The 22,839-nt window shown below is 38.3% G+C and overlaps 1 protein-coding gene across 1 annotated transcript in view; it reads left to right on the forward strand.

Moving 5' to 3' along the window:
- The window catches only part of EPC2 (enhancer of polycomb homolog 2 (Drosophila)), a 50,691-nt gene that overhangs the window by 14,790 nt on the left and 13,062 nt on the right, over positions 1 to 22,839 (forward strand). The window contains exons 2-9 of the mRNA XM_010575200.1: positions 3,646 to 3,805; positions 11,845 to 11,990; positions 15,264 to 15,470; positions 16,274 to 16,422; positions 16,688 to 16,820; positions 19,531 to 19,722; positions 20,005 to 20,094; positions 22,636 to 22,781. Of these exons, the coding sequence (XP_010573502.1) occupies positions 3,646 to 3,805; positions 11,845 to 11,990; positions 15,264 to 15,470; positions 16,274 to 16,422; positions 16,688 to 16,820; positions 19,531 to 19,722; positions 20,005 to 20,094; positions 22,636 to 22,781 (1,223 nt within the window). The remainder of the gene's footprint in view (positions 1 to 3,645; positions 3,806 to 11,844; positions 11,991 to 15,263; positions 15,471 to 16,273; positions 16,423 to 16,687; positions 16,821 to 19,530; positions 19,723 to 20,004; positions 20,095 to 22,635; positions 22,782 to 22,839) is intronic.

The raw sequence follows: 22,839 nt of genomic DNA on the forward strand, positions 1-22,839 counted from the left end.
AGGCTGCCTACACCAAGAAGACATAGTGGATTATATAAAGCCAGTGACTTGAGCAATTTGCTGTAAACTGTAGTCAGTATGGTTTTTGTACAGTGAATGTACCTACATGGCTGAGGTCTGTCAAGAGAGATGAACCTTTCACTTGGAGAATAATTTTTTTAATGCGTAAATATGCTAAAGCAGCATTATTACATTTACTAAACATTTAGATATTTCTAATTCTGTTATGCTGTTAATTGAAGAAATAGTCCGATCTAAACTGTATTTGTTTGAAATTTTTTAGTCATACTAGTGAGAAAGGTTTGGATGTGCTTTTTAAGGAATTAGTGGGTAATAACTCTTTGACAGGTAGTCCTTTTTATTCCCATGGCAGCATGTTCTGTTTGCCATCATCACTGTTTCCTCTAATGTTCAGTCATTCGGTATGAGATCTTATCTCCCCTACTTCAGAATGAAGTACAAGTTAAAATATGGTGTACGTCTTTCAAAACCATAAGAAAAGGTGAAAAATAGACAAAAAGTGTATTGGTATACCAGTTACTAAATCTATCTTTAAAAATGCTTTTTCAGGTTTAATAAAGCCATTTAATTAGACCAACTTTCATATAAAAGTCTTAAAAGTTTGTTTAAACAGAACTGTTCCGGGAGTTAAAATTTATATTTTCCTTAACTTCACGTTCAGCAGAAAGAACATCTTCCCCCCACCATTTTAAAAATTACATAGCTTATCTATCTCTGTTGGAGCTCTACTGTTTGATGAGTGACAATAATAGCGTTAAGACTTTTCTGTTTGAAAGCTGTGTTATGCTTGAAGGCTTTTTATAGTAAAGTGAGTACTAACACCTATTGTCAGATTTTCCTTGGGAACTCTTTGTATGCTTACTAGCAGTGTTACAAAAACTGAGAATCTGAATTATTCATCTGCACTGTGTAATGGGCTGTGAAGCCAAAAGATGTTTTGAATTTTGGTTGCTGCATGTCCTTCTTCACTTTTTCTGAAAGTTAAACCTTATTTACCCATTCATCACTTAGGCCACTGTGGACTAGAGTGGCTTCTCTACAAGTTATTTAATCCCATTTTAGAAGAATGTCTGGGTTTGTTTTATTTTGGGGCTGCGGTGGGGAGCTATAAGTTGGTCAGCTTCAGTTGGTGGGCTGTGTAAGGAATGCATCCTCAGCACATTTGTCAATGATCCTACATTAGGAGGAGTGGTTGGCTTTCCAACGGTGGAGCGTCCATCTTTGTGGATGCTGAGAAACTCCAGGACCGGCCCAGCTGCAACGAAGTTGAGTTAGAAGTGCACAGCTTCTGTACCTGGGGCAGAAGAATAATGCTGTGCATCGATACGGGCAGGGAACTGCCTGGCTGATGAGCAGCACGGATGGAAAGAAAGGACCAGGTGATGGGCCAGCAGTGTGCGCATACTGTGTGTCTAACGCATGCTGTAGACTGGGGCTATGCTAGGACGAATGTGGCAACCAGACAGGGAAGTTGTGATGCTCCTCTGCTTGTCAGGGGTGAGGCTGCTCTTGGAGTGCTCTTTCATGTTACTCTGCTTTCCCCAAATTTCTCAAAGATGTTGAGAAACCGGAAGATAATCTGTCAGTGGGCTGCCAGAGTGGGTAAAAGCTTAGACTGTAGCTACTCTGAGGAGAAGGTGAGGGAACTGCTCTTGTTACTTCTAGAAAAAGAGGGTTAGTACGTCACTGAAACAGGTTACTTAGAGGGGCTGTGGAAACCAGAGGTTTTCAGGACTTGAAAAAGTCATGTCTGACCTACCTTGTGTTGGAGATAATCGTCTTCAAGTTGGAGTTGAACAAATAACCTCCACAAGTCCTTCCTAACAGCGTTTCTGTGGAACTTCTGTGTACTGTGGTGTTAACTGTTAGGAGACAACTCTAGGGACATCAGTTGAAAGCAACACAGTAATGAAACAAATTTTATTTTAGTTGAATTACCTACTTGGCACTGTGAAGCTCTCCAAGACACATTTTAATGGTGGAGTGACAGATTTACCCAGTATGTAGTAACTCAAGCAGATCACACCAGATATCTGATTGCATGCTTGTCTTAATTCTAATAGCATTCACTTGGGAGCCTGATAGTTTGATTTAATGTTGCTTCATCTGCTACAGGAGATTCCCAAAGCTGCTCTTCCAGTCACTGATTTGTTATATTCTAATTTTGCAGAAATTGTGTTATTTGCGTTTCTGCAAGATCTTAATATTTAAGAGGGAATAATTTCTTAAATATAATTTACATATTTTTAAAGATTTGCTTTCATTCATTACCCTTTTTTTAAATAATGTTCTGTAGAATTAAAGAGGAAGAAAGCCTATTCTTGAGAGAATTTACCAAGTGTGTAGCACAGAATCTCAGTGCAAAAGACCACCGTGTATGCCAGACTGCATTGCAATCGAGTTATTGAAATGCTGGCTGGTTCTCCTGTTTGTGGTGTTGATGCCTGGCCTCTTGTGAGGCAGGATAGTCACTGGTGTTAATTGTGGGGAGGGGTACCCCAGAAAACCAAAGGAAGGAGACAGGCTAGCAAAGTTTTTTTGGTTTTTGTTTTTGTTCTCTCCCCCCCACCCCTCATTCAGAACAAATACTCTTTGTAGCAGTGAGGTGTGTGGGAATGGCTAGAGGATAACCTGAAGCCTCTGGAGTAGGCAAAGGTCATCTGACAGTCTGCCAGACAGGCTCCTCTTCTTGCCAGTCAATTCATATCAAGTGTTCTGCAGGCTGCACTGAAATGATACGTAGATGGTAGCGTGAAGCAGAATACTGCATTTGTACTGGTTTTCTCTGCCAAAGTTTAACACGAGTATTGATGAAAAATCTGTGAGAGAAAAGCCACAGGTTAGTGCTAACTTGCAGCAGTAGATGAGTTTCACTGGGTTAACTAATAAAATTATGTGTGAAAAAATCTTTGTAAATTAATACACTTGTGATCTGTGTTTTACTTTAAATGATTCTGTAGCAATTGTCTCCTGTCCTGTAAGAATAAAATGAAGTGATACCTGTTTAGGGAGTCCATGCTTTTCAAGTGTTATTCTGTGAGGACTACTCTTTCTGTTGCTCTTAACTAGCTCAACTTCTAAAGAAAGCAAGCCAGTCAGAATTGCTGGGTAGACAGGAATGATGAAATTAGCTATTCTTTTGATTTGAATCTGTTGCTTATAATACTTTAAAGGACTTGCTATGCATCTGTTAAATGATCTTGTGTAGATTTTCTCAATGACAGGTTTTGATGAATTTGGCTTATATCAGGCCTAATTTTCTACTAAGGTTATTTTCTGTAGTTTGAATGTTTGACTTTTTCCCAGTCTGGTAGAAGGTGTGCTATTGTCTGAACAAAGGGCTCTCTTCATATGTTTGTAGGCTTGCCTTACATTCGCTGGAGCTCTAAGATTCCTATTGGTTAGGAACCCCACGGTATACTAAGTGATGGAGAAGACATCTCCTGTCACCAACATAGAAGCAAGCATCCTGCTGTCCTCTAAAATATAGTAAAGCCTCAACTCTTTTATCTGGGTCTCCTGTAGAACACCAGGAAAACAGTGAGAGAAAAGGATGACTATCTCTGTATGCACGTCTATATGCTGATACCTAAATAAATTAACTCTTAATTTTTCCTCTTGCAGGAACATCATTTGCAACGGGCTATCTCAGCACAACAAGTTTTCAGAGAAAAGAAAGAGAGCATGGTTATCCCAGTCCCTGAAGCGGAGAGCAATGTCAACTATTACAATCGTTTGTATAAAGGAGAATTTAAGCAACCAAAGCAGTTCATTCACATTCAACGTAAGTTAACAAATTTTGGTTTTGTTCCTTCCCCCCCTCCGCCTTTATTTAAATTGAGTAATCTTCAGACAATCTTGAGGACAAAGTTGCTACAATATTCAGAAAGTGGGAAGACTCAAAAATCCAAGGGGGATTTATATATGTAAATTCCAGTATGTCTTCTCAAGTTGTGGAAGAATTTAATGTTGAAGGTAAATGTGAGGTTTTTCCTGCTGTATTTGTTTATGGGCTCAGTGATGATACTGTATGTCTGTGTACAGTAGCTGGCAAGCCTTATTCTGTCTGTTGGTCATCCTGTATTGCTGATAAAGCCATTCTTTTTTTTTTTTTCTTTTTTCCCCTCGTATTTCTAAGAAGGAATAACTGAACTAGCCTGGCTGCCTCCTAGTTGCTTATACTAATGCAGGGAGTGGAAGAGGGGTTGTCTTGCTCACTGAATGAGTCTGGAATGCCTTTTAACTCAAAAGCCCTAGATAAATGGAGATCAGTAGAACAGAAGGGTTTTTGTAATGAGATCAGCCTTCATTTGACTGTTCGTAATACAGTTCTTGAACGTTCAGTTTCAACTGTGGTAACAGTGGAGTTCAAGCTATTCATTATATCACGGATTTATTCGGTGCTATGGGTAACAGTTATTATTCCTCTGCGTTTTGCTAAACCTGTAGAGACTTCCCTTTCTGTAGGGAACTCTAAGCGTATTTTATAGATAAAAGGAAGTATTCTGTTGCGTGAGAGTAGCTTCCTATATCTTAAAAGATCTAATTAATTAATCTAAAGTTGTACTTGGTTATAGTGGTCTCTGGATCAATTTTAACACTTTTTTAGTTGAAGTTCTGTCGGCAAGTGACACACATTTATAGTTCAGGTGTTCCTTGGTACCCAAACCATGTTTGTCCTTTGCAGCATGTGGTTCTAGGGGGTTATTTTGTGACTTGGACTTCTCCCAGGAGTTATCTTTGTAGCAAAACCTTAGATTCAATCATTGCAGGGGCTCGTTAGTCCTTACGGTAAAGCACAGACTCAGTCCTTGGTCTCTGCAGAGAAGAGTTGGCTCATCACTCATTTATGTTTTTGGTTCTTAGTCGTATTGGAAAGGCTATTGACAAGGGTGTGCTAAAGCACCTTGAACAGGAATGTTGTCCTCAATTATTAGTTTTGGGGTTTGTGTGAACAGTATCGATCTTACTGAACTTCATCTTGCCAGGCAGAGCATGTTGATAATCTGTTCCTCAGGCACTTTTTTCCAGCTACCTCAACAAGAGGCTGTTGATCTGCATGTGGATTTGAGCAGAGAAAGCATTTTCTGTTAGTGTGTCTTCTGCTTATAGACATAACTGAAATTGAAGTTAGGCAAAGATTCTTAAGCCCAAACCCAGCTGTATATTGAGGATCCTTGCCATCATTTCTCACCAACATGGTGAACTCTCCCATTTTTTCCATGCACTTACAAAATAATACATTTCTGGAAATAACATGCTCAAGATCCTCTGTGATACACTAGGGATCATACTGGTAAGGTGAGAAATGAGGTAAAGAAAATTGATTAAGTACTTTTCCCCTTAGTAGAAGAAACAAACCTGCAAGTAAGGCAGGCTGAAATAACTGAAATGAAGCTGCTGAATGAGGAATGTATTTTATTCTTTTCTTTGTTGCATGTTGCCAGAAACACTGTAAATATTGTTAATAAACATGTCTAAAAGTGTTAAATATATTATGCCAAAATGTTCTTTGTCTTGTTGAGACTCTCAGTCTTTCTGGACAGAATTACAGAAGGTATTTGAGCTGAAGATAAACATCAGATACTGCTCCAAGATAATTTTTCCCACATATTCTGGTTGGAGTAGGTGTGATACAAGGCAGCTTTATCCTACATAAACTGCTTAGAAATCTGTTTTAATGCTAAAAGCACAAAGAGCAACAATACTTACTTTGGCCAGGGAAGTTATGTAAACTGATAGATGCCAAGAGGCCACGTACTGTAATCCATACTTACTGGTGGTTATTTCTAGCAAATTATGTTTTGCTCTTTGTCTGGTAGCCAAGGATTTTAATATTAAACTTTACCACTATAATTTTTTTTTTATTTAGACCAGTGGTTCCAAGCAGAGAAAAGTGAGTTTCTTTGTGAGGCATGGAGTTCATGAATAAGCATGGTTCCAGGTCTTAGTTGACCTAGGCAACACCATCTCAGGTGACTTTGAACTGAATATAAAACAAAAGCCTTGAACTTCTCTAACTATTCCAGTATGCTTAATTATTTTCCAAGAAAGTTCGTAGTTTCAGTAACATGGTGATGTATTGTAGGTTATTAATATGCAGCAAAGAGAATAAGTTAGTGCACTTGTACCTATGCTGGAATTACAGCTAAGTGGATGTAAGAAAATTAGTGTCCCTAACAAAAACAATAAGAATGGAGCAAAAAATACTTTCTGTGCATATAAATATATTTTACCTATGTGTGTATATAAAGGGTAATGATACTAAACAAATGTTTTATTGTAAGTAACGCAGTCATATTGTTCAAATATAGGTCAAATAATCTTCATTAAGTTGTGTGGGATGACCTCTAGTCACTCTTTAAGTGTGTGCATTTCACATAATTAAGAGTTGGCCATTTTTTATTTGTTGTGTGCTCTGCATTTTTAGAGGATGCTGTAGCAGGATCTGCTCAGGCTGCGGGCTTGCAGCCTGGGTATGTAAAACATGTACTTGCATGATCCCTCCCCAAGTGAGGCATTCCGGTGCAGGCAGGGAGGGCTGGAAGCTCTGTTCCAGTTGGGTGCTGCAGACTTGCCATTGAGGTGGTGTTTTGCTGCTTTGTTACTACTTTGGATATAATTACCATGATGTGGTTCTTCATTTGCCCTTGGTCAGCACAGTGGTATCTGCTGCCATCAGGATGAGCACTGCCCACTCCTTTCTTACTGCCAGTGCCTTTCTGGTGGCAGTTGTGTTCATGGGTGAGCTAAGTCTGGCAGGTGATCTGGTAGAAAGCTTATCTTTCATTTTTTGGTTAGGTGAACCTCCATATTTATCAGTTTTCTGTCTTGGCTCATTGCATGATTCCTTGTGTTGGCACAAGCAAGGTGGTAGGAACGTGGCTTGCTGGGGAGGGAAGCTGGTGGAACTGCTTGTTTTGGTGGTAACTCACACCCATGTCAGCTTAAAGTGACTGTGGAACCACAGCCTTAATTTAGTTAGCTAAATGAAATTAGTTAATTTAGTTAAGTTAAACCCAATTTAAGGTAACTTAACTTAAAAACAAATACCACTTCTGCAAGTTAGTCTAAACTCGGTTCCCAGGGGAGCTCAAGTAAACAAAAGCAAATCCCTCTGACAGGTAGTGCCATCCGGAGTGGTTAAAGTGGCAGAGGATGTAAACTAGGATGTTGGTTTTGCAACAGCAATTAGTGAGCCAACGAGTTCTGAGCATTCATATGAGGTAAATTTTACTGGTAGGATCACGGGCGCCCTGTCCAACAGTGCACTGTAGAAACATGCAATGTGGAGAAATGCCGAAGTTTTGGAGTGGGAAGACTAGATTCATCAGTCAATCACAAGAATCGCCCAGGAATTGCCTGGAGGAAGGGATATAGATGATCCATTTTTAATTACATGAACTAGCAGATTGGTTGTTCTTAAAACACTTAACTAGTAGCAGGTCATCTGAAATACAGTGCTTTCTGTGGCTGAGTCCAGTTCGTCACTAATTCTTGCAGGCGTGAATGAACAGTTGCATCTGTTGCTCTGGCAGGGGCAGAAGCAGAGGGCGGTGATGGATAGTTACATCACACAGCACATAAACCACCTGTGTCTTGTGATGGCTTTTGAAGCCAGCAAGGTGCCATACTATAGGCCAACTCCAGGATGAAAAATGGCTTTTTTTTCTGGAACCAGTACAGTTCACTCTGTGCTTGGGAAAAGAAGAAAACTGGTGGTTAAGGATGTCACTGAAAGTATGTTTCAAAGTGCGGTGATGGAGGAACCTTCAGGGAAGGAGGACGCTTCCATGAGTGTCTCAGAGCTATGACGAGCCAGCTTGGGGTTGATTAACTCCTCATGATTGCATGCAGCAGTTAAAGGAAGAGTGATAGCCTTGCATTTTCTGAGACTTGTAGACCTCCACAGGCTGCTGAGACTTTGTGGCCTTCCTGTCTGCACTGAAACAGGAGGTGGAATGCAAGTATTGCTTCCATTACTTCAGTGTCATTAACCTGCAGCCTCTGTGTAAACCCCCTTTCTTTGAAAGTGTGCTATATTGATAACTACAGGTCATGACAAAGAGCATGGTAAGCATTGCTAGCAAAAGAAAAGCATTGCTAGCAGATATGAAAAGCAGGGTATGTGACAAGGGCTACTACTGTTCTCACAGTACCGATGCCTTTTTGTAGAAGAAAATGAGACTGGATTTATTCGGTGTAACTTGTTCCTGGCAGGTACATGTTGGATACCTTTAATCTAGTAATTTTGACTATTTGTCAAAATATTTTTGTAGAGTTGAAGTGCAGGGTGTAATTTTGGGGTTTGTTTTTTTAATGATTATGTTTTTTTCCATTTTCCAGTTTTTCAGCACTTCATTTGTTATTCATGAAGTCTCAGAATGACTGCTAAGATAGCTGATGTTTTATCAGCAAATAATTTAGTGCTATGTATGAAGTGGGGTGCACTTGACATGTTACCTAGCCAGTGGTTCACAGGGGCAGATGAACCAATATAACAGCCAGAAGGGGAGATTCCACTTTTCTTCCCTGTTCCACTTCTGGTTGCATATACCCCTGTGTGCCTTCAGCTGGTCCCAATGCTTACTGGATGCCTCTGCAAACTGGTTCAACTTGCTAACAGTGAGCAGTGAAAGGGAGGGACTCCCCTGCTTTCAGCTGAGGTGCACCATAGGGTCCCTTTAGATGCTGGCAGTGCAGTAATGTGCCTTCTCTCTTTGAAATGGAGATCTCATCTTCGTATCACTAATATTCATAATGCATTCCTGAGGATGGTTGGTCTTTTAAGTTGCTTGTTGATGGAATGGTTGGGCTTTTTCTTTTCTTCTTGCTAGTCTTAGTGTCTTCTGCTAGTTATATCTCACTTGAGCGTGTCTGATTTTGTTCTGAAAGGTGGTTCAGGAAGGTGCATGGTTCAAGAACTTCCAGTGACTTTTCTTTCCTCATTGTGGAAATGAAGGCAAGTTTACTGGCACGGCTTACAGTTTACAGGCAAACAGCATCATGTCTTCCCTGTTATAGGGATCCTGCTGCTCACGGATATTCTGAGTTAGAAAGATTGACTGGAAACATTTTGTTTGCAGGGGATTACTGAATTATGTACTGACAGGTAATAGGTTGACTTTATTTTGGAGTAAGATCAACATCTGTCTGAGGCTAAACAAGCAGTGCCTTTTCTGGACTTCAATGGATTTCTGTGCATTCTCATGTCATCTGTGAGAACATGGTTAAACACCTGTTTTTTTTGGAGTAGAGAGACCTGCTTTATTGTTAGGAGAACTGGGAATATCTGATCTAGAAAATCTTGGCCACCTTCCTTGAGCAGAGTTGTTTGAATGTGATTTCACAGTGTACATGAGGAACTGCAGTAGTTTTGTAGGTGCTGGGGATGGTCTTAGGGTGGGGGAAACTTGCAGTTTCCTTTCTGGTGAAAGTAGCAGTTTATGCATAAGAGGTCATCAAATTACAGGTTGTAGTGAAGGGGAGGTGCAATATCGGGCATCATTCTGCAGGAGCAGAAGTATGAGCTGCCGTGGTTGGACTTGCCTGGGAGAGCTCTGAAGAGTTTTGAAACTCCAGTGTATAACAGGTGGAGTCAGGCATACTCGGTCCACATTTGAACAGTGGTCAGTGCTGTATGAGAAGCTTTTTCCAGTGTTGGAAAAGTGGAGTGGAGTTAAGGAGTGTGAGGGTTACAGCTCAGGTGGGACAGTTCACCCCATTTCAGTGTATGGCTGATGTGATGTGCTGTTGGTGCCAACACTCTGTGCTCCCAGGGGGCTGTGCTGGGACCACACAGGAGAAGCTGGAGCAAAGCTTGCAGGAGCTGAAGGTGATATGTAGCAGACTGGTTTCATTGAGTCCAGCACTGATACTTGGCAGCTGGTTCATTGATACTTGGCTAGTCGCTGGCTGTTCAGCTTTTTGAACAGGATTGTGTGGCAGTCACACCAGGTACTGTAACAATCTTTCTTTTCTCTCAAGTGCGTAGTCCTGCCTGGTGATGTTTTTAATGCAGTTCTATAAACTATGAATTTAAAAAAAAAATCTGGTCAGTTTTTATCTCAAAACTTTTTATTCTTACAGACTGCCACTGGAGAAGCAGGATCCAGTGTTGTAAGCTGTAGTTTTTAAGTCTAATATACAGTTGTTAATTGTTAGAGGGAGAGCTGTGGGTCATGTGCCCAATGACAATGTCTTAAATAAAGTTGCCATGCAACCTGTATTATTGAATTAATATTATTAATAATTCCACTTAATACATAGTTACAGTGCAATATTATTAATTTCTTCTTGAAATAATTTTTATAGTATGTTTACAGTGGGTGTGTGTGTTAGGCCAGAGAAGCCTTCTGACCAAGTGTTCTTGTCAGTTAGTACAGTTGAGCACTGTCTCCCCTGGGAGGTAGCAGTTTGCAGCTGAAAATGGTAAGGGACTGCCTATTAGCACTTCTCAGCTGTATCTGACTGAGTTTCCATGCATAGCCAAATAGATTAAATGCTGGTAGTGGTTTAGCTAATTTATTGCATTGGAATACAGAGTGGTCTTGGGCTAATCTGAGATATGGAAAGAATATGCTACCTACCACCTGTTTGTTGACTGGTTAGACCGTGGAAGTGAAAATACTATAATTTGCTTTAAAGATTTTTTTTTTTAGTGTTTTTCTTTTGTTCCTGGTCTTTCCTGGTCTTCCAAGTTTTTGTTTTAAGGTCCTCTCAAAGCACACAGGGAAGCTCAGTAGCAGAGGTTTTCTTTAAGTTAGTGGTCAGATATAGCCATGAGTTAAGAGCATAAAGATAAGATAGTGCTATTTGTCTAGTAAGAATAGAATGTATTTCAACAAGCCTTCACTGCTGTTAATCCAGTAACTTGTTGATTGAATTATTTGGAGTGTTGTAGTTAGTGTTTCACCTCTTCAAGGTTTTATTAGGTACAATTACCATTTCAGGTTAAGAATCTTGCTGTTGTATGCAATTTGCTCGTACTTGTAGTAAAATTTAGTTTCTGCTATGTTACCTGATCGATAACTTCTGCTTTTAGTAGGACCAGAAACTTTGTCTAATTATGGAAAATGAATAGCACAATCTGTAATAAGTATGTGAGCTTTGCTGTAAAGTTGGGAACTTCCTGTTTGGAGTGTATGGAGGAATACTCAGGTTCTACATCTAGAGTTGAGTTGGTTTTGGAGAAAAAGTAACAATTCCCACAGGATTGGTGTAGCATTTTTACAGTTTGTCACACAGTTATATAAAGAAAAAGAAAGAAGGAAAAAGTCTAGTCTATTAAGTATTTTAAGACTCTAAGTTTGTTGAACTATTTAGAAGTGGGCAAATGAAATTCTTGTGAAACATCAGTGTTAAGTGCTTTTTCTCCCAAGTCTGGGGTTTGATTGAAAATTATTTTAATTGTTAAGAATCTTACCATGATATTCTGGAGGAGATGTATTTTAACAGCATTAAGAAGCATTTTTGCTCTTGTTTTGCAAAGGTATATTAAAGTTTCTGTGCCTCTGTGGTAATTTTTTAAAATAAAGCTTTTTTCCTGTCACCCTTTCAAGTTACTTGAAATAAAACAAAACTGCTTTGATTCCGCTCATATTGGAAGTCAGAGGCAAGCAACTTCTAACTACTGTCTTGCAGCTATTACATAGGGAAACTTTTTAGTATAATGAAAGTGTTATAGCAGAGATGTGCTAATCTGAAATTTTATAGATTGTTTTTGATATCTGATTGTCAGATGCATGCTTCTATATTTCCATAGCATGTTATTTACCAAGCATTTCAATTTTTTTCTTTTGTGTGTGTATGTTTTTGTTTCAGCCTTTAATCTGGACAACGAACAGCCAGATTATGATATGGACTCCGAGGATGAAACCTTACTGAACAGACTAAATCGGAAGATGGAAATCAAGCCGTTGCAGTTTGAAATAATGGTTGACAGACTTGAAAAAGCCAGTTCTAGTCAGGTATTGTACTGTGTTAAGAAATCACTGAGGCTTTTTGATTTCTGAGTTTTCTGGTGGGGTGGTTGTGGGTGGCTTTTGTTTTATTTCCTACTAACAGGGTAAGTGTGTTTGTGCGAGTCTGCAGTCATACAGAAATCGCATTGCTGTCTCTTATTGTCAGTATTGGTAACTTAAAAAAAACAGGTGGGGAGGGAGCTTTTGGGGGCTGGTTGTGGGGAGCTGTTTTTAAATTTTAATTCCTGACCACAATGTAATAGAGAAGACAGCTTACAACATCTTGTTTTACCTGTGTTGGTGTGGAAGAAGCTTGTGGTGATGGGCAGGTGTATAAGTTTGGCTATAAGCATACATGAGAATCCAAATTCTTTGTTTCACTTGGTACTAGTGGACATTGACTTCAGTTGATGTTTGAAGGTTAGAAACTTAGAAGCATAGACAGTGAAGCAAAGCATTTGTTAATATTGGGCTCTTGTAGTAGAAACTGCACAGATGCAAGAAAGTAAGTTATACTCCAGTTCAGACTTAGAGGCTGGTTTCCTTGCTTTAGAAGCAAGCATGTGCTGTGAATTACTTATTTTATCAGAAGGGTACCAGTATCTTATTAGTTCAATGGAACTTAAAGGAACTTAATAACTCCTGAGGCCTTCCAGGAGGCCAGTGTCTGGACAAGGGTCTTAAAGCCAAAAACATTACTTGAAAATTACATCTGAAGGGTCAGTTTCTGAAAGGCAAGTCTGAAATAGGTGGGGTTATTTCTCAGCGAGATGGATGTTTTTCAGGAGTGAAAAATCCATTGCAGGATCTGTAGCTCTGCCTCGGTTACTTAACCTGGTTTAGTTCAATGCTACGTGTTAAGAGGCCAAAATGTTGTATTCGCTACATCTTAGAGCAACTTTAACAAGGATTAGGTAAAGTTCTCTTACTGTGCTAAGAAGGTGGGTTGTGAAGAAAAACATGGCAGAGTACATTGGATGATGCTTGTTGAACATGTGATACTTGGATCTCTCAGAGCTTTGATGTAGATAGATACCCCTGTTTTGGCTTTCAGTTAAAACAGTTCTGGTTATCACTTTTCAAGATTAATTTGCATCCTTCTTATGCTGGTTTCATCTTTTATTGCTTGAGAAATGAAGTTAAATTCAAGAACTGAAAGATGTTTTCCTAAAATAAAATAAGAATATGGGTTTTTCTCTGTGGGCATCCGCCCCTTTGTCTTTCCCTTAAATGTAAATAACACTGAAGCATTACAGAGGTGAAGAGTATTTTGAACCAGAAAGTGCTTATTTAAGGAAATCCATGACAGAAAAGATCTTATGTGTACATGAAGCATTGTAATTGATTCTTATAACATAGGCTCCCCCTTGAAGGTAAGGTATGTAAGGAGAAATCCCCCTTTGTGGATGAAATTTCTATGGGACTTCCTGCATAGGATTTTCTGCCTAACTTCAGGGATTGTGTTGTGTGTGTTCATGCTTCTTGTCCTGCTTTTGGGCTACAGAAAATTTTCAGCTGATGTTGAGTAGCTCTGTCCTGAGCTCTGTGTTAGGAATGGTAAGATAAAAACAAATCTTGCAGGTTATTGGAGCCTGGGAAGGAAAGAAGTTTGGCTGCCTGGCAGATTCCTTCCCCACATGGGATTATAATGCTCTTGAATCTTGCTTGGGACTACTACACAATTCACTGAAGAGTTTATATGACTTACTTCTGAAATGTAAAAGGATGCTGGTGGGAATGCCTTCCTCGCCAAGGAGAGGGTTCCAGACATTCCTCTTGGGCATTTCGATAACCTTATTTAAGCAAGGAATACAGGGACTCTACATCCATGTTGCTGGTGGTACTTGCAAAAACAAGCAAGCAGGGTCAAAATTTAACTTTTCCAGCAGTACACTAAAGGCAGAGTCGATTTTAAATTTTTTTTTTTTTAAGAAATATGTTAATGGAAAAAAGGGAACAAAAGACAAACAAGACTGAAATTATTTTTAAGCAATATTCACAGTGATGGAATGATGTTTAAGTTGTGTATTAGCTACACACACAATCATATCAACTTTTACATATAGATAGGGTATGCTGGTGAGTATGTGTGTTTGATTAACCAGGCTAATGTGTGTTCTAGGTAGAAAAGAGGCAAAACTATTGTTTTAATGCTGAATGAGGTCATAAGCACAGAGGGATTAGTGACTTTTTGTTTTCTTTCTTTCTTTTAAAAACAGTTCAGTGTTTTTCTAATTCTACTGTAGATTGCAAGGGTTTTATTCTATTCTGGCTGGAATTAGCACTTGTATACTAGCAGTGGTTACACTTAGGATATCCTTATTTTTCTGAAATATATTGTTTCTTTTTCTGCGTATCCTAACTTAGGGACGAGATTTAACATAGATTGACATGTTGCAAAATGGCTGATATAAGTTGTTCAGTTGGTATTTTTCAAATTATGGGGAAGATGAAGTGCTGTACAACTTCTGTTTTAAGTATACTAGAGATACTGTTATCTTTTTATTTAATGAAGGGGTTTAAGATGATATGAGCACGTTAAACTAATGTACTGGTTAGTCAGTGATGGGTTTTGCATTGATTTAGAGTCTGATTTCCATATGAAAAGCTGAACATAAAAAGGAAAAAAAAGGTTATGATTTAATTACCTGTGTTTAACTACCTTCTACTGAAATAACTTACCTAAGAAGTGATTGTCTTTGTGTCTCTGGGCTGTAATAAACAGGGATGGTCATTATCCTTTTCTATCACAAATATTTTTGGGGAAAAATTAAGAAACTAGTTTACTTCAGAATATATCTGCCTAAAGTAAAATACCTTCTAGGGGAATCAACATTGAACTGCAAAGAATCATACATTAATAATGGCTAACGAATAAGAAACTTCTTTTTTTTTAGAAAAAAAGTTGTCAAATTAAAGTGATTCCCAAATAATGAACTGCAGATTGTAGTAAGTTATTTATATCCTGTGCTTGTAATTGTTTCAAACAGTGTTTTCAGATTTCATGAAAAATTGATGGAAGTTCTAGACTATTGTATGAAAGTTTGAGATGATGATGATGATGGTTCAGAAAAGTTGAGAACTATATATTTAACTTAGGAAGACCAACTGGTGGCTTAAGTACTTCAATTTAGATCAATATTTTTTCCTCTCTTTACTCTCCTGTGCTAGAAAAGAATCAGGTTTATGTGTACAAGAGATGTGAATGTGCAGTGACTTTCTCCCTGCACCACCACCCCACCCCCATCTCAACTGCACCTTTTGAATTTTCTCTTTTAGCTTGTAACACTTCAGGAAGCTAAATTGCTGCTAAATGAGGATGACTACCTTATTAAGGCTGTATATGACTACTGGGTAAGAAAGCGTAAGAATTGCAGAGGGCCATCTCTCATCCCGCAAATTAAACAAGAAAAGAGGGATGGCTCCACCAACAATGACCCTTACGTTGCCTTCCGGAGGAGAACTGAGAAGATGCAGACAAGAAAGGTAACTTGTCAAACTTCACTGTTTTAAATTTGTCATTTTAAATCCTGCAGTGATAGGAATCGCTTAGATTCCTATCCAGTATCTTGCAGTATCTGTCCTACAGTATCCACAGTTAGTAATCTGATTGTCTCTATTAATAGTTGCAATATTGGATGACCCAGCTAAATTTCAAACCTGCTGAATGATGTAGTCAATGTGTAATCCATTGGTTCTCTATAGACAATTTACAGTCTGTCCATTTTCTAGGAAGCTGAAGCTCAAAGGGTGATTTATAGGTATTGGCACATAAACAAGCAGCAGTGGGACTTGCTGTGTTACAAACTTCCCTTTCTGTGAGAGGGGGAAACAATCTTCCATTTGCCATGGAGTAAATGGTTCAGGTTTTGTATTTGTAGCATGAATTGATTTGAACTAGGAAATCTGTAATTACTCAGTATTTTGCATCAGCTTTGTACACATGTGTACACAACCTTATTGTGTGCAGAATCAAGGTGGGAAAAGTGTTTTAGGAACCAAGTCTTGAATTCCTTGTTCTGACAAACTTCCACTGGTTTGATATGGAATCTGAGCAAACAAAGCATGGGGGGAAATGGCAGAAAAGTTTTTCAGCTTACTCTTAAAAGTTGGGTTTTGTTTGTTCTTTTGTGGCTTTGTTTACCAATTAGGTAGGTTATGCTTTAGGAAAAGCTGCTTCTAAGTGTACTCATATGATTCTCACTTGCAGCAGCATTATGTAACTTTTTTTGCTATCTATGCCTCACAGGTTTTGCTTTTGACTTAAAATTTGTTCAATCTTTCAATAGAATCGAAAGAATGATGAAGCGTCTTACGAGAAGATGTTGAAATTAAGAAGAGAGTTTAGCAGAGCCATAACAATTTTGGAGATGATTAAGAGAAGAGAGAAAACAAAGCGCGAGCTATTGCATTTAACATTAGAAGTTGTTGAGAAAAGGTAAAATTGCAAATTATATCTGTAAGAAGTAATTTATAACACCAAGGTTTTAATTTTCATCAAATAGGTTTGAAAACACCTCCCGTAATTTATTTCTGTATGGATGCTAGTCTTCTGCACACATGCATGGCTGAAGACTTACATAGCACCATAAACTTCAGAAGCTAAAACAGAAGGGTTTTATGCAGGCTGTTTGCCTGTTTTGTGTCTTTTAAACATTTCCCAGTGGAAATGCAGTATTATATTTTTAACTGTGTTTTTTGAGGTACCATTTGGGTGATTATGGAGGTGAAATCCTCAATGAAGTGAAGCTTAATAGACCTGAAAAAGAGATGAGCACAACTCCATCCACTCTTCATAATGGAAATCATCACAAAGTTCAAGAATGTAAAGTTAAGGTAAGCTTTCTTCTGCTGCAAGTCTCTTGTTACCAGTTTCATCATTCTTTTGGAGATGCCCAGAAGATGTTTGCATTGGAAAACTGAGTAGGAGGCTGCCATACTTGAAGGTAGGAGACAAGGAGACTGCTATGTTTGTTTACAGTTGAACGTTTGTTGTTTTTCCCACCTAAGTTTTAAGATGATTGGCTAGCATTGCTGTTTCTTTCTGTAAATAACAGCACAGTAGTAATCTTCGTTTTCCTTCTCAGTTCTGTCTCTTTTGTTGTAAGGTGATGTAAGCATGAACATGTTAAGTGAACATCAGGACCACCATGAGATTGCAAAGTATAGTAAATTATTTTTCTTTCTCCCTTTAAAGGGAGATGAGAGCTTTGAATTTTTCTGATAGGGTTGTCCATGAGTACTGACTGGCCCTGAGTGCAAAGATAGTCCTGAAAATATGGGATTTTACTGAATTACAGCTAGAATGCCAAAGGATTCTAGAAACTACCCTGAACTGTTTAAGTAATCTTTGATTAGTAGCATTTCCAGGCACAAGAATGCAACTGTTATATCTTGTTGACAGCTGAAAAAAGTTGCAAGCAACTAATGTTTTAAAAAACACTTGCTGGAATTTGTAGTAGTTTGTTATTACTGAAGGCTGTACGCTTCTCAGTGATACTGAGTAGGCATGTTTGTATCTGCCATTTCTTGGCCCTCAGTATTAGGTAAGTAGCAAACATAAGAAGGTGGAGGAAAGAGTGGGTAAATTTGGGAACCCTTAGTTTCTGCAGAGGGATGGAAGGCTGCTCTGAGAGCATGAGTGCAAAAGGATGCAAGAGTTGAGTTGGTGTGTGACACACACTAGTTACTTTGTCTTTCTAAAACTAGTGAAGTTGTGGAATGCTGTACTTAACGCTACTTTGACAAAGTCTTCCTTTGCTTTTTTTTTGATCTGTACAGAAACCCGTTGGATCTAGTTTTATTTTTATAACTGACCTGATTAGTAACATCTGGAGAAGTAGTAGTGTAAGAATAATCCATAGCTAGAAGTATTAAACTTGAATGGTTTTCTTTTTTCTTGCCTCATGAAGAAACGTATTCCACTCAAAAAAACCCCACCAAAAAACCCCCCAAAACAAACCCAACATCAAAGGGAACTCTGTATCTTCTGTCACTGTTCAGATCCAGTACTGAATAGGATCGTAATGTTTTGTATATTCATTATGATCTTCCTACAAGGACGGTCTACATCTGTGCAGAAGAGAATTGAAATACTTTTTTCCAGAGGATTCTAGTTAGTCATGGTTAACTGTATTTGTTGGTTCTGGTGATGTGTGGTTCCAGTAGAATTAAATGAAAGATAGTAGTACAGTCATAAGCAGTTTACCCTACAACCAGCAGTACTGGCAAATATATCCATCTTGGGTTAATGGTTTTGAAAGGACTACTTAGGAGTAAGGTTGGTTGGGCTTTTTTTTGTGTTGGGTTTTTTTTTTTTCCCCCGTTAATATGGGCATTAATTGCAAAATTAACTGCTTCCAATCTTAGCGTAATTGTATTATTACAAATGGTTGTTCTACTTGTCTTGTTTCTACTTCTTCATACTGTGTTTCCTTTAATTGTTCCTTAAGCCATAAGTATCTTGTGCTTTTTAGGAGCTGTCTTTCCTTTAAAACATAAATCCTAGATGGTCGTGTTTTAGAATAAACAAACCAAAACACAAGTTTCCACTGCAAGCCATTTTAATGTCATCATTATAGTGAAGCTCACTGAACTGAGTACAGTATGGAAAAAGGATAAGACCTGATGTTCCACTGTTAATGTGACAGGGAAAAAAAAATGCACCTGCCTTTGAATTAAAATGTGTTTTTGAGAAATAACCTGAAATACTAGTTGTTACAAAATGCTTGGATGTAAGGCTGGGGAGTGGAAGGCCTTTTGGAATTTGTATTTAGCACCCGCGACATCTACTGGTCATGGGATTGATGTAACACAGACCCTTCGCCTTGGCTTTCCCTCAGCAATCTCCTTATTATGCCTTGTGTTTCTCATCTCCAGTTGTGAAGCTGAGCTCCGTTACTGGAGTTAGTTTCAGTTTGGGGGGAGAATTTAGACGCTTTTTCAAAACTGCACTGATTTTTACTTGTAACTGAGAATTTTGCAAGTGAAGTAATCTTCCTTTTAATTTAAAGCCTTTGAAGTTTAATAGCACTTGTGGTCAAGTGAACAGTTTAAGATTGGTGGAGTTGCTTACTACAGAGGGTTTATGTTAGCAAAATCTTAAATAGCAAAACTGAGTAACATTACATCTTTTCAAAAATACAAACTGAGCAACATGAAACAAGTTAGATCATTTGTTTTGAACATATCTGAGCAGTTCAGAAAGTTGAAAATGCTTGCAGGAGAAAACTGAGATTTTGGAAAATAATTGGAATAGGATTTCCAATTATGATACACTGAGTGTACTGCAAAGCAAAGAACCTCTTTGGTAGTCATGTGGCTTGAAAGCTTTCAGTTTGTTTGTGAATAAATACCCATAAAGACGATCAGAGGTAAAGTTCTGGGTTTTTTAATGTTTTGAATAAATTTTGCATTATGTGTCTGAAACAGTCTGCAGATGCTGTGTGTTGAGAGGCTTTGGAAGATAAGCGGTTATGCCTTTAAGGCATGAGAAGAGGAAAGGTTAATTATTATTTTTTTAATTTTTTGTTTTTCTCCCTAACAGCATCCTCATCATTCGTCTCTAAAGGAGGAGGTGTCAGATGTTGTACGTCAAAAGAAGAAGTATCTAAAGAAACCTAAAATAGAGTGTGTAGTAACTCCTCAACAGCCCTCTGCTGAGCCCTTGCCTGTTATCAACAAGAGTGATATTAAACAGTATGACTTCCACAGTTCAGATGAAGACGAGTTCCCACAGGTAACACTCTGTTACAAAATCTCAGTGTACAGAAGGCAGAAAATTCAGTTGCCTGTAATTTGGCCAGTCTAGCTTGAGATGGAGATTAACTCTGTTGGACAGCGGATATATAAAAGATAATTGCATAAACTATGAGTTAGTTTTCTTCTTCTAAGCTATGCTTCAGAGAAGCTTGCATTTAATATATGAAAGTGGCAGTTCATATTATATAAACTTGTATAATAAATTAAAAAAATTATATAAACGTGGCAGTTGGAAGAATGACTTTGCTTTCTGGTCTAGGTACCCTCACCAGTATCAGAAGCAGAAGAAGAAAATGATCCTGATGGACCTTGTGCTTTCAGGAGAAGAGCAGGATGCCAGTATTATGCTGTAAGACTATCTGTTGTTGGATTTAGTGTGGTGGTTTTTGTGATGTTGTTGTGTTTTGGGTTTTTTGTTGTTTTTTTGTTTGTTTTTAAATTGAGATTGGCATAGTGCTAATGTAATAGTTCTTCTGTTCCCACTTTCACCACCAACGCTTTAATGATTTGGTGAATCCAAATACAATGATTTTCAGTCTTCACGAGAATCGTTCTCATTGTACTGTTCTTCTGTGATTACCTGAAGGTAATATAATGTGTTGCCTTCAGACTAATTTAGCCACTGCTAAGAAGGGAGAGATGGGGTTTTTTGTCCTCCTCAGTTTTCTTAGCACATCTTTCTTCGCAGCTTGTAGAGCTTGTTAGAGTTAGATACTGGTTGTCCCAGTTCTCAGACCTGCTGAGACATCCTACTGGGGCATGGAGTAGAGTTTGCTGTTGAAGCAGAGGGGTTTAATGTATTGAGGAGTGTTTTCATATAGTTAAGTCAAAATTTTCTTTTTAAATCAGCACAAACTGTAGATATACTGAGAAACATTAGGTTGCAATTGCAAGAATGTGCAGAGGACAGAGACTAATTATAGATGTCCTGTCATCATCTCAGAACCACTGACAGTGAAATTTTTTTACCAAGCATGTGCTTATAGATGGGGAGCTTTAGGCTGCAGAGGACCGAGAAAGGCAACACAACACTATAATGGGTCTGCGGTTTTTTTGCTTGCTTCCTGCTGGAAGAATGAAGTTACATGGCAAAATAATTGTGTAATTGTGTAGCTTTTAAAGCCACTTACAGAGAAGTCAGTTAGTCACTAGGTAGGCCGTTTCAGAAGCCCAGACATCCTCCAGAATACTCAAATTGTAGCATGGGCATTTCCCACAAGTTGTACTGAAAGTTCTTTGCGCAGGTCAGATGTGGGCTGGTGCCTGCTCCTGTGCCTGCTTTGCAGTGTCCTGCTGTGTTGTAGTCACTTCCAGAATACCACAGACAGCTTGATCTTTCGAAGAATATGTAGTTATTTTTAACTACTCTTCTTTTAGAGATTTATTAGTGGGTAAAGATTATACTTCTCTGTGTGCCATCTGTTTTTTGTGTGGCCTCTTAACTTGTTCTTCCAGTTCAGGTGACTTCTTTTTTTTACCTGTTGATTGGTAATCTAGTCACCTTTTCTGCTTTGCTCCAGAGAGTTAGCTGAAGCTTCTCTGTTGCTTGGATTTTATCTTATTTTTTTTTCCTTAGCCTGTGATTTAACTCCTTTGCAAAAAGAAGTTGAGACAACTGAAAACTTGTATTTTCATTCTTTTCTGTTACTTTTCTATTTCTGTTTAGAAGCAGGTTAGTTAACAACCTCAATGTTAGCCTTTTAGTTTTGGTTGTTGTTTTTTTTTTAACTACTGAAGCCATTCGAGTTTTGATTAACTCTTAACAAATTGATTGAATCTACAGCACTACTGTTGCTGTAGATTTAACCTGGTGACAAAAATTGATTATTTTAATGAATATTTATTAACCTGTCATATAAGACATATCAGACAGCACACAGTATTTCTGCTTGTAAAGATTATGCAGTTTTGAGTTCATAATAGTAACGAAGATACTCATGGAGTAATAAAAATGCCCTAAAGGTAAGTTGATACAGAAAATACACTGTCAAGATCCGGTAATGGAATGCTGTGTATTGGAACAAAGGCCATTCAGATCAGCGCCTGTTACCTGTGGCCGTATGTTTCATGAGTAAAATTAAACTTCAAATTTAGGAACCCCTTTTGAAATTACCACACTTAGGTTGCAAGCTTTCTGAGTTGGGAGTTGTCACTTTGTACAGCTGGTGATTCAGCAGGATCCTTGATAGATGAACAGGCCTTCTTGGTGTTTCCTTTGTCACAATAAGTACTAAAAGTGTTCTTCTGTAGCATGATACTTAGCACTGGAGTTCTACATACAGTTTTGAGGTATTTGTATCAATTATTTTTCATAAACACATTTTTAAAGACAAAAACTTTTATGCTACTGACCCTTACTAGTGGGATTAGGCAAAATCGGGGTAAGGATAGGTCCTCAACTGATTACAAAACATAGCCAAGGTGAAGCTTTGGCTGCAGGAAGTCCTCCAGCTTCTAAGAGCCTGAAGCTCAGAGGCTGTAACAAGAAAAGAATTGCTCACTGTGTTTTGTATATTGTGATGAATCACCAGAAGAGCCATTATCAGACAGGAGGTACTGGGCCAGATGGCCTGGTGTCCGAGTAGGACAGTTTTACGTGCTTCTTGGTGGAATGAATTACTTCCAGTTTGTTCTGTATTTTGGTTGTTGCATCTAAGATTATGACTAATCAAGGAAAGAGGATTTTCCGCTTCATGAATTCATCTTTAAAAAAAAAATAAGTCTTCCAAGTTCTTTTATGATCTGAGCATATTAATCAAGTGATAGTTCTGTGGGCATTTTCAGCATTTTCTATACTGTAGCCTGTGCATGATAATCACTTAGTAGTAACCTAATCAAAGTATACACTCTAAGTGCAAAATTGCCTTTTTTTTTTTTTTTTTCTTTACAGCCTCGTTTGGACCAAACTAATTCTTCATATGAAAACTCAGAATTGGCAGAATTGGACAAACTGAGGTTCAGGCATTGCCTTACAACCCTTACAATTCCAAGGAGATGTATAGGATTTGCAAGAAGACGAATTGGCAGGGGTGGAAGGTACAGTTGCATCATTTTAACTCTTCATTCCCTTTCAAAGGATAAAAGTATTAGAAAG

The sequence above is a fragment of the Haliaeetus leucocephalus genome, unplaced genomic scaffold, assembly GCF_000737465.1.
Source record: "Haliaeetus leucocephalus isolate CR32 unplaced genomic scaffold, Haliaeetus_leucocephalus-4.0 Scaffold451, whole genome shotgun sequence".
In the NCBI taxonomy this organism is placed as follows: Eukaryota; Metazoa; Chordata; class Aves; order Accipitriformes; family Accipitridae; genus Haliaeetus; species Haliaeetus leucocephalus.